At 36.4% G+C, this 12,353-nt stretch overlaps 1 protein-coding gene across 2 annotated transcripts; it reads left to right on the top strand.

Annotated features, from left to right (window-relative positions):
* LOC109850992 (vacuolar protein sorting-associated protein 2 homolog 3) lies at nucleotides 1,525–12,046 on the top strand. Of its 2 annotated transcripts, XM_020421092.1 has the most exons (11): nucleotides 1,525–1,687; nucleotides 1,819–1,863; nucleotides 4,365–4,399; nucleotides 6,180–6,230; nucleotides 6,335–6,439; nucleotides 6,538–6,609; nucleotides 7,808–7,879; nucleotides 11,181–11,261; nucleotides 11,393–11,428; nucleotides 11,527–11,582; nucleotides 11,749–12,046. In XM_020421092.1, the coding sequence occupies exons 1-11, from the start codon at nucleotides 1,654–1,656 to the stop codon at nucleotides 11,798–11,800; spliced, it is 639 nt and encodes a 212-aa protein (XP_020276681.1). In that variant the 5' UTR covers nucleotides 1,525–1,653; the 3' UTR covers nucleotides 11,801–12,046. The 2 variants fall into 2 exon arrangements, with proteins under 2 accessions (XP_020276681.1, XP_020276689.1); XM_020421100.1 differs by lacking the exon at nucleotides 1,525–1,687 and having other exon boundaries at nucleotides 6,162–6,230.

The raw sequence follows: 12,353 nt of genomic DNA, 5'->3' as shown, positions 1-12,353 counted from the left end.
CAGGATACATATTATCCGACATTAGCTTTAAAAGCAAGAGCCTGGATAAAAACCCTTATGATGCAAAAGGGCATGGAAACTACACATTTCTGGACTACTGATAATCATAATGTCCCTCCAAGCTTTAGTAAATGCATTATTCAGGAAGTTATACTTCCTAGAAATTGGGCACTAAATCCTAATCAGGAGCTGCCACTTGTCAGAGTTCAAAATTTGAAGTTGGTATTATTCCAGAACCCATAATGAAGTTATACTCGTCTTGGGTAGATTCCCATCCTATTCTTGCACGAATGGACGAAAGCCAGCTTATAGATGGCATGTGTTTAATACACTTCTTTGCTGAAGTTGAGATCCCATGGATCTGGAATTGGTCTATTATTTGTGATTGGACCCCTTCTCATATGCCCGTTCTAAGAAGAAAATATTATTGCAGATGGTGGAACGGAATATGCCTTGATACTAAGGTAAAAGAACTTGAAGAAATAATACAGAAAAATACTTCTGTACTGGAGTCTCATATGACTCAGGAAATTAAACAAGACAATCCTATGATGAAAGTTGCCAAAATGATGCGGCGAAAATATCCCCAAAGCTCTGAATCAGAAATTAAGCAAAAATGTTTAGAACATTTCAAAAGGCAATTCTTTGAAGCCTTTGACACCAGTGAGACTAATAGTCATACTTCATCTATGGAAGAAGATACTCCATTACCTGATGCACAAGACCCTGATGATATTTGGGCCGAGATTTTTGACAAAGATATATCAGACCTTAAAGGGAAAAGCCCAGCTTCCTAAGCAGAATTCTAGATTGAGCCTCGGGGAGCCGTCTAGAATTTACTACTAATAAAAGTCTTTAAAAGCAATAAGAAGAAGTCATACTTCCTTAATGAGATGGGCCCCAATGTTTCCTACTATTGCAAATTATGCATCCTAAGCTTCTCGTTTACGAAGGGTCACTATCAAGAAGTTACTATCAATGTTTAATATATTATTAAGATAAGTCACTTTCACCTTTAAAGATGTGCCACGAAGCATCTCTCGAGATTTCTAAAAACATCTGAAGGCATCTGAAGGTAGTTATAAATATGAAGTCGAGTCTGTGTGTATGCAAGTTTTTGGAGAAAGCCTTGTAAGTGAGAATAAAATATTGTAAGAGTGTTGAGTGTTCTTCTGTAATCATAAGAGTGTTGTAAGTGTGCTTGTAAAATATTGAGGAGCTTAATAAAGATATAGTTTTGAGAATCGGCAAGCGTACTCTGTAAGTATTTACTTTCTTTCTATTTTTCACCGCTTTCTAATTTCTGGTATCAAAATATATAAAGGGTTGGAGACTAATTTCGAAATATGAAGATTTGGGGTATACTTTCAGAGTGAAAGATTTGAGGAACTACTATGGAAAATAGCCCATAAAATCTGAAAATCGAGAACTTCCACTGGCAGAAAAGCGCTGTTTGCTGTGTGCTCATAGCCAGCTGGTCCCTCCTCTGACCCCACTCTCGTCAACGCCGCGGGTCTCGACTCTCGACTCGACTCGCCCCAAAAACTAACAATCACAACTCTCTTCAAGTCCATTTAATTAAGATTCGATCTTCTTCATTGTCAAATCTCCTTCGTCTTCTCCTTCTTCCTCCAATTTCTCTCCAACAAAACCATGAATCTCTTCGGCAAGAAACCAACGTCGAAAGGTTTCGCCCTAATTCTTCATTCAATCAATTTTTGTCGAATTTTGTTCAAATATCGTTGATTTTCATCTTGATCGACGTGTAGAATCAAAATCTAGGGTTTTTGTGATGATTCTTTTTTGTTGTGATTACAGAGGTTCTTCGTGCCAGTAAGCGAGAAATGACGACCGCGACCAGAGGTATTATAAAATTATCCTATCGAAATTTCGATTTCTTTTGTTAAACTAAGCGTAGATAGGTTCGAGTTACCTACTATTGGGATTTGATTTATGAAATTGTTGATGCAAATATCCAAACAATTGATATAATACTAAGTTCCTAAAACGTGAAGGAGCGTATCAATTTGCACTGGGATTTTAGATTCCTAAAATCGCGTTGGGTTTATAGAACCCTAGGCGAAGGATCATATCACTTTGCAGTGGGAATTGAAACGTCTGCTAGAGTTGAGATTACTGGTGTAGTTTCTTTATTCCAAGCACTCGACTGCATTCTGTTAGGAATCTTGACCCCAAGATTAGTTTTACACTTATAAGATTCACATATTGTGCAAATTATGTCATTTCAGAGGCTATAAATAGGTTTAAACATTAGAAAACAAGCACCAAGTTTTACACTTATAAGATTCACATATTGTGCAAATTAACTCTCTAAACTTTCAGTTTTTCAATCTGTTTTTCTATAAAAGAGAGTTTCTGATATTGCCTTTGTTCCTATTATTCTTAGAGCTTGTTTAGGCAATATTCAGAGAGTTAAAAAGATTGATAAGCCACTGTTACACGTTCACATCCACATCAAGGCTTATAGGATTGGAAGTGTACATTGCTTCAAAGAAAGGTTCTCTCGGTTTATGAGAGGGTTGATCTCTTGGTCTAGAGGTCGGTTTACAATTGACATGATCTTGTCAATTGGGTTTGTAATTTGCATGGTCTTGCAAATTGGTCAGGTTTGCTTTTGATTTTGTAAGGTTTTAAAATCATAGTGGAAACTCTCAAGCAGGATTTGCTTGGGGACTGTATGTACACCGGGGAGGTGGAACCAGTATACATGCTTGTGTTTGTGATGTTCATTTTCTGAGATTGCCATTCTTTCTTTGCAATTTATAATCTACTTTGCAAACTCACCCTCTAGTGTTTAAGTGTAAAGCTTCCGCAGATTTTTATAAGAGCGCACTCTATTCTTAAGGGTCACGATCCTACACTTGGTATACATAAGCAAAATCAGACCCTACATATTCCCCATGATCCACTTAGTTCATTGTAAAAAAAGAAAAATGAAAAAGAAAAAGAAAGAAAGAAATTCGGCATAAATCCCACCATTTTCTCTAAAAACTATTCATTCGTTTGAAGGAAATAAATTTCCGTTTGCCATTGCCTAGCCGTAGTGATATTCTGTTCATATTTTTGGGATAGAAACGATGATTCGATTTGCTTGATAATTGAGCATGACATTGGTGGTTGTCTGATTTGTTAAGGTGTTCTGATTGCTTGCTAGAAATTGTTAGACCAGCATATTAGAGCTTATCTTTTGTATTATGGGTTTTTTGATACAGTACCAGACCACCAGGTTCTAAGACATGATGAGTTTAAATCTCATATTATTGCTTCACGTGATGGAAAATATGAAATTTTAGTTTGCTTATTGTGTACTGTTTTTCCCTGGCACCTGAACCCTCCAATCCATCTTCCAAACTGCTTCCACCACCAGCCACTTGCATCTAAATACTCCAGCTTTGTTTATTCTGGCTGATTATTCTTTTTATGTTGAAGGCCTTAATGTGTTCCATTGGGCGAATGTTAAGATAGCATGGAATTGATTGGCGAGCGGATGTATATTAGAGGCGAATGTTCATATGTAGTTTCTATTAGAGTCAAAGCACTAAAAAACTAACCGCGTGTAATATGTGGGATGTGCACAGTATGGATCACTAGAGAATTTTTACCTGTTAATGTTATGTGGAATTTTTGCATGATATGGATCACTATTCACTAGACAACTATAACCATGCATGACATGTGGAATGCGTGTGCAGTATAGACCACTGAACAAATGTAAGAATTCATGATTGTTGAATGCACATGTGATGTTGATCATTAGATGATTGTAATCGTTCATTAGTACGTGCTGTGTTTATCTCATAGTAACACCACAACAACATGCATATGTGTGTGTGGAGAATGTGTTTTTGGGGATAGGGATAGTGTATGAAGGGTTTGTTGAAATTGAATTAAAAAAGAGGACAACCATATTTTATGAGCAATAACATCTGGAAAAGCTTTAAGCAGTATGGGAACTCAAGGGCATTCTTCTGTCGTAAATTATAATTGATGGCAACTAATGATAGCCATCAATTCAATTTTGCATCTAAAGAATTTGTTGGTTCAATGCGTGAACTTGTTCTTTTTTTGGACCCCTATTTGGTAACTTGTTTAGTTACTAACATACGTCATATACATTTTCTTTTGGTATTTTGATCCATCAATTGCACTCACTATCTATTTAGTTTATATTTATTTATTTATTTTTATTTTGAATTTTAAAATACTCTTTTTCTTACTTTTAACTCTTAGAATTATGAATTTCTCAGTCAACTCTGAAGTTTCTTTCTATTTTTTTTGTAAAAGAGTTTTATGCAAATGTTATGCACTAACCATTTTCATACTGATTGTATGACATGTTTCAGGTATTGAAAGGGAAATTGCTGCATTGCAGTTGGAGGTATTCATGATGAAACATATAGTATCAACTGCTCCAGTTTATAAGCATTACTTATGAACACTTTATTATATCTCAGATATTTAGATCATTTTACTGATTTGCTAATTTGGTTGACTTACTGCCAAGGGTTATTGAACATTCTCTTTACAACATGCGTTTTAGTACTAAAATTTTGTTGGTTGGGTTGATTATTTCTTCTCCTAATACAAGTATTATAGGTAGCTGTCCGTCTCCAACTCTCTTTACATGTATCACATTCTCTTTTACATTATTATTATGTACAACTTTATCATTTTTGTTCCTCCACATTACTGCATCTAAACTTTTTATCTAATATTCTCAATCTTCCTAGACCTCTAATCTACATTTGTTTCTTGCAAACAAAGTATATTGATTTTTCTTCTAACCATGTCATCCACTAATTCCATCGTCTTTCCAGCCAACGTATCTATATTCCAAGCAGTCAAATCCTATTGTCATGCATAAGCCTCCTTTTCCTCTCCTATAAATCTGTAACTCATGACAGTTTTTATTTGGAACTTTGCTTATCCTCGATGTTTTTTAAATTATAGTTGCACCAGAGTGGTACTGGTTCACATAGGAGGCGGTGCCCTAGGACACTACCTTCATTTATTTATCATTGCACCAGGCATTTGTGTGATGTGTCATGATGGTGACGCCCGATTAATGTGGGGATGGCCCAGTGAGTGGTTTCTAGGATTCGTGTCATAGAGCTAATTGTCCTTTAAATTGACTGGTTGCTATTTAACACAATGCTCTTGCTTTATCTTGGTCTAGGACATATAATGAAAGAATAAAATATTAAAGAGCAACACTGGTGGTGTTGTATCTGAAATACCAGGACAGAGCAATGTGAAGTATATAAAACTTTTAGGGACTTGGGAGAACACTACCCTTAAAGAATCTACTCACCTTTTGATTTTGGTCACATTTTCTCGAACTCTTGCTTCCTTACAACAAGAATAAGTATTTTAGGCTAGTGCAACTGAAATTGCACCCTCTAGACATACAAGTTTTTTCTTCTTGTTTGTCAGAATCTTGAACATACATGGTAGAACATCCTTAAGTGACATACTTGGACCTCGTAAAAATTACAGATTATTTACTATCACCAATCTGATCATCGCAAGGGACTTTATATTGTGGAAAAACTTGTATCCTATCTGACAACAATAAGAATATTAAAGGAAGTACATAGTTGTATAGTGTAATAGATTACAACAAAAGTAAAGCTCTTTTTTTCCAAAATTTTGTTCTGTTATAGTCAGGGACTCAGGAATCCTTTTTTCATCTACCATTGACAAAATTCAAGAGTCATATATTCAGTACAATATATAATACTGTGATGAATACAATACCTGTTCTCCACTTGTCAGGCAGATGGCAGATGAACCCTCCCTCTAAAAAAAACACACACAAAAAACCCAAAATACACTATCGCAACAGATCAACCCCACTATACACAGACCCACATGCACAAACACACACAAGCGAACTTAAAGTGAGGAAGGGAGCCCCTTCCTTCCTTCTCTTGGTCTTCCTTTCCCTGATGGCACAACCCGACCAGCCCTTGTTCCTCTCTCTCTCTCTCTCTCTCTCTCTTATTGTGCACCACTGCACTGTTACTGGCTTACAGCCTAATCTTGAGGTAAGTTTTAGGTATACAGTGCATGAGATTTTGTTGGGCACTGCCAAACTACAAAGAACCATATGGATTACCTAACGCTGTGAGGGCTTACAGTTGCTTGCATGATGATAGGAGAAACGAATGGTGGCTGAAATAAAGAGAACTGCCAAAACTGGAAATCAGGTGAGTTGTTGTCGCATAAATGGGTTATAATCGTTGAATGTTCACAGAGAATTCATAACCTGCATGTATTTCTTTGTGTTGACAATCTTCTGTTCACTGTGCAGGCAGCAACTACGATTTTAGCTCGTCAACTTGTCAGACTAAGGCAACAAATTGCTAACTTACAAGGTAGTCGTGCTCAAATGCGAGGCATAGCTACGCATACCCAGGTGGGATAATGGAACTCTTTTAACTTTTTACCAACCTTCTAGCCCACTGTTACTGTGATTTGTTGTGCTTATTCTTTGGTTTTGACAACTTTAATTAGGCTATGCATGCAAACACTGCTGTGGCTTCTGGGATTGAAGGTGCTAGTAAGGCAATGGGAGCCATGAATAAGGTAATGAAGCATAACCCTTACTAGTTACCATCTATTTATAGTGGCAAATCTCCTTCCATCATGAAGATTCAGAAAAAAAAGAATGTCAGGAAATTTCCATTTGGTCCTTCACTTATATTGGGGCTTGAAAATCAATGCAATTATTACAAAGCATTTCATCTTTTTTTTTCATGGTATAATATAGTTTCCTACTTAAAGTTTCAACATGGTTGTGCAAGGTTTAGCTTCATAATCAGGCCTAACCCATAGAGCAAGGTTACACATTTGTAGTTAAAGTTTCTTCCTGGTCGTGCAAGGTATAACCAAGAGGGTAAGACGACCTACCGACAGAGCGAGGTTTTCCCCTGGTTGTGCAAGGTTAAGCTTCTTAACCAATTGTCCAATAGGATAGGACCTATGAAGCACCGACACTCCATTCTTGGCCCCGAGTCCGTGTCTGACGCGTAACGGACGCGACACACGTTCGACACGCCGTCGACACACGGTCAACGCCCCCGACACGCGTCTCGACACGTTCTTGACTCGCCGAATTCTGCCCGATTCATTCTCGACACGCGAATTCACCCGAAATACCCCTATACCATCAAAAAAAAACCCAAACCCTAGACCTATCGATCGAGCGGCAGCCTCTCATCTCTCTCTCCCCCTCTCGCGATCTTGTTCTCTCTCTGAATCCTCTCTCTCTCTCTCTCTCTCTGAATTTTTATATGTTTGCAAAGTTAGACTTGTTAGTAGCTTAGTATTTTGTGTTTGAGGATTACATTTTAGTTTGTTGTTTGAATTTTATAAATTTATCTATATATAATAATAATATTTAAAAAAATCTAGCCATGTTTACCGTGTCCAATTTTTTTGGGTTTTGTCGTGTCCGTGTCCGTGTCGTCGTGTCCGTGTCCATGCTTCATAGGATAGGACAACCTACCTGCATAGCCATTTATCGTTTTCTTGGAAGCCTTTCTTTTGCCCATGGCTATCCAAGAAGGATTTAAAACCAAGCTAGGGAGGGGAAATGCTCAAATAATTTTTTTTTTCAAGAGCTCTCTCTTTTTTGTTTCTTGTACACAACCAGCCTCAGAGTGATGTAGTAAACCTTGTATTTGGATAATTATGCAAAAGGATACATACGTTAAAAGCTTACTTAAGTGGTAAAAAAACCGCTAATCCTATTTTTTGTTGCTTGTTTTGATGTTGTTTTCAGCAAATGGCTCCGGCAAAGCAACTGAAGGTTATGCAAGAATTTCAAAAGCAGTCAGCACAAATGGATATGACGGTAAGGCTATATTCCTTTTGGAGAACTCATTTCTTGAAACAATTACAAAAGAATATAGTTCATTCACTATAACAGCTATCAGTATTTCCGTTTGTTAAAAATGCCTTTGTGTGATTTCTATCTTAGATGCACTTTTGGTTCTTCTTTTAATTGTATATATATATATTATGCATAGAATGGACCCATATCAGATATGACATACACATCACCTTAATCTTTTGCTTCACTTAATATTGTCATCTGTTCTTGCTTTAATTGCATCTCATTAATATTTTTATACTCTTTCCTCTCATCAGATGTTTTTTCATGGATTAATTGCAAACAACCTCCCGTAATATAAAAGCGCAACCGCTTAAAACCCCTAAACTATTTTATTAGCACTCATACCTCCCAAACCTCAGTCGATGTTGGTTTAGTATGTCATGTGGGAGTTATGTCACACTTGTTTATCTTTTCATCCTCCATTTAGAGAGTTTAGTTTTTTTTAGTTAGACTGAGGGCAAAAAAATTCAGGGTAATACAACATCACACAAGATTAAATCCCTGTGGAAAAGGTCAAAATTCGTGGGGACTGGGAAATAACCATTGCCCTAGGACAATCTCTGGGAAACTAGCTCTGGGCAATACCCTTGATGGTCAAAGTCATTGCTGATAGACTAGTTTTAAATTTCGTGGGGAAAGCTTCGCCTCTGGAAAAAGTTACTGCCCATGTATCATTGCTATGATTCTAATTCTCTTGGTAGTTCATCTTCATGGATGACTTCCTTGGGTAAATTTTTTTCCCATGTATTTTTGGCTGTGGGCAAAAGCTATTGTGCAATGTGCAAGATGATATCATATCTGTAAGGAAAATTCTTGCTCCAGAAACTGTATTCAGTACTAGGTGAAAAGTTCATTCCATGGGTCTCTCAATTTATAATATTACTTTTGAATATTTCTTTTGATTTCCTAGTTGTTTTGTCATGCTTCTAACAAAATACAAACTAACCTATATCGTCAAGAATATCACAAATTTAGAGCAATTAGCATAGGATTTTATTGATAAATCTATTGTAATAAAACAAAATGCCATTGTTGCAATTACATATCCTGGTGAAAAACTCTCATTAGTTAATAGTGGTAAGCCTATAATCCCACCTTTTCTTCTTTCTTGAATAGAGGTTGCTCTTGTTACTATTTTGGGACAATCCTTCAACACCCTCTAACAGAGGATATTAAAAGTATCAGCTTGGAGTATACACACACACTCTTTTTTTTCCTCCCTTTTTCGAGGTGGGGGGACTAGATGCAATGTTAACATAAAAATGGGAATGAAGTAAATAAATAAATAATTCGTCTAAGTTACTGTTAAAATTGTAAAATCTTCTTAACCAAAATTAATTATTAGTGGGGGTGGAACAGTAAGCTTCTCCTAGCGCAATTCTATATTTACTTAATTAGAGAAAATTGTAGTGGTAGGATTGGTGATGTTTATCTCCTTGGATGATATTGCTCAAGGTAAAGAGGGGTATTCATCTGCCACCTTCAATATGCGTTGTGCGTTGAAAATAAGTTATGCAATTGCTACTAAGTCGATGTTTTCTTTTTTGAGAAAATAATACTCTATTAAAAAAAATCTTTAATGGAGCTTTACCAACTCGAAACTAGCTTGAAGCCCATCAGCTACACATGAAAAGTACAGAAATTTAAAAAGAAAGGTAACTGAAGGGGCATGCCTACTAAAAACATGAGACAAGAAGAAATTCATCTACATCAAACAATGAAGACTTACTATGATCAGTCCTCTGATGGTGGACCGTACGATTGCACTTGATACAATGAAAGTTTGCGTTACTTCATGGGCAGAAACCTAATTCAAGAAAATTTATGGATCAGTAGTAAATATCATTGTGGCAAAGTGAAAACAAAAAATCAAGTTCTTCCCATGTCAGGGAATCTGAATTTGGTAATATTGGGAAAAGAGAGCATAGAAGAGTTGATGATAGCACCACACACGTCTGTCTTTGTGATCGACGAGAGTTTAGAAGGGTTTGAAACTTTGGAAGGAGGGGAAACAGAGAGGTGTGATGGGAGAGACATCACATTTGCTTAATACAATACTAAAAAATAACAGCAAGAAATTTAGTGCCTGAAGACCAGTGTGCAACTGGATATGATCCAGATTAGATCTGATTTACTAAAACTGACTAACAACACTCACACTATAGGTTGTATTGTTTAAAAAATCTCAATCACTGGTAAGGTTCAAGTTCTTCTTGAATTATGTTTAAGAGCTCACTGGGCAATGCACTTTTAATTAATTTTTATATTAGCTCAGATTTATGCTTGGAAAACTTTTATACTGGCCAAACTTTCTTGCGCACTGTGATTCTTTCTTGTGAAGTTGTGCCCATGGACTAAAAACCTTGGGTAATATTCTCAATCCTCAGGCGTCCTATTTCTCGCTAAATTTCTACGGACTATGCCACCTGCCTAGGAAATTTTACCTAGAAAGAGAGCATCATGGTTGATATCGTATATTCCCAATAACTTACACACATGTCGAGAAGTTTCTGACTATGGTGCAATTTTCCAGTAGTGACTTATTGTCGCATGATTCCCACAAGACATCTCAAACTAACCGAAAATAATGTCGTCTATAATTTTGAAGTGTAATATCAGTAACGTAGTTTTGGGCTATAAGCTATATGACATGGGCATTTATCATGAAGCCATATCCATACCTGATGCTTCCACATCCTTCTTGTATACTCCTTTACAATATATGTGCATGCACTTATTCAAACATTTACTCAAATAATATAGTATGTATCTTAATTAAAATTTTTGACTTGTATAGAAACTAAATTTAGATAAAGCCTAATGTTTTTATAAAGTTGGTGAACTAAATCACTCCTTTTGGAAGGTCATTGAAATGGATGGGTGGTCAAGAATTGGCATACATGTATGATTATATTTTACAAATAATATTTTTACTCTTGAATGCATAAACATATGTATGAATGCATGTATTTAAACTTTCCCTTTATTATTGTAATATTGTATGTTCTAATATTATGTTGTCGTCTCTTCATATCACAGTGTCCTACTTTTCAAAGAATTGACGTGTCCAGTGTCTGTAGTGTTGTAGCTGTGTCCTGTGTCTGTCTCCAAAATATTTAGGCTGTAAGTTTGTAGTTTGATCTTTTCTTTATTGATCTGACCCTGCTTAAGTATGCATGCATGAGTCACAAGTAAACTATTCATTGTATTGGACATTATCTCATCAATTTGTAACATTCGATGATGCTATCTAATGCAGACCGAGATGATGTCAGACTCAATTGACGACGCTTTAGACAATGATGAGGCTGAAGATGAATCTGAGGAGCTCGTTGATCAGGTTACCATACTTTCCCTAGTCAATCTGATGGAAAAAATTGCTCTTTTAATTCATTTATATATCTCGAGTTATTTAAAATTTGTTCTACAAGTGCCTGACCTTACACTTTATCATTATTTCTTCTTGTATAGGTTCTGGATGAAATTGGTGTTGACATTGCCTCACAGGTTTTCTTTCAATTATCATTCTTATTAAAACCTTTAACATTCTCATCTATGGTATATAGTGTTTCATCTGCCTTTTTTTTTTCTGTCTTCTACAACAGCTATCTTCAGCCCCCAAAGGTAAAATTGCCGGGAAGAGTCAAGAGAGCGCTGAAAGGTACAACTATTGCATCTTCTTTCTATATTGCATCCTCTTTACATATTGCTTTCATGTTCATTTCTTATTTGTATATCAAGGGTGTGCCATTTCTTATCATGCTGTATTTGTTGTCCGTATTGCTACTCTATGCTTATGTTTCATATTTAATTCTGGTATCATGCAGTTTGGATGTCGATGAGCTTGAGAAGAGGTTGGCTGCACTTAGAAACACTTGAGTTGATGACATTTATTCTTTTTGTCGCAAAAATTTATTTAAGATTTGTTCTTCTAGTATTAAATTTGGTTGCATAATAATAAGGTACATAAAACATGATGTTCGAGTTATTGATGTAAATAGAATACTGTAAAGCCAAAGGGCAGTTGTGATCGAACCATCAGTATATGTGTCTATAGCGATGATAGAAAGTTTCAACTTGAATATTATGTTTATCGTCGAAAACATTGAAAAAAGATTTTTTCCCCCCTAAGAGTTTATACATGAACCTGGTCAAACCATGGGGCAGCATGAAGACACCTGTGACCTGATCAGACCCGAAAATTTCAGGAGCCTGCCCTAGAACAGGTGTGACTCTTCCCAATCATCACGCAGCAGGAAACCGTATTACCTTATTAAACAACACCAGGTAATCCTTTCTCCTCGGGGATGATTCCTGTCCTCAAGGGTCATTCCGCGCTGAGATCGGACAGCAGAAGGAATTCAAAAGATATAAGCTATGGGAGAAGTACCCACTGCCAAAAATAATTCTTGGCCGAGTGCGCTAGAGTGGG

This window comes from Asparagus officinalis, chromosome 1 (assembly GCF_001876935.1).
Source record: "Asparagus officinalis chromosome 1, Aspof.V1, whole genome shotgun sequence".
Classification (NCBI taxonomy): domain Eukaryota; kingdom Viridiplantae; phylum Streptophyta; class Magnoliopsida; order Asparagales; family Asparagaceae; genus Asparagus; species Asparagus officinalis.
The sequence above is the reverse complement of the archived record's forward strand: the minus strand, read 5'-3'. Positions and strand labels throughout refer to the sequence as shown.

Coding starts and splice junctions, on each gene's coding strand:
- LOC109850992 (XM_020421092.1), top strand. CDS start 1,654: ATGAATCTCTTCGGCAAGAAACCAACGTCGAAAG. Junction 6,610..7,807: donor CAATGGGAGCCATGAATAAG/GTAATGAAGCAT, acceptor TGTTGTTTTCAG/CAAATGGCTCCGGCAAAGCA. Junction 11,583..11,748: donor AGTCAAGAGAGCGCTGAAAG/GTACAACTATTG, acceptor GGTATCATGCAG/TTTGGATGTCGATGAGCTTG.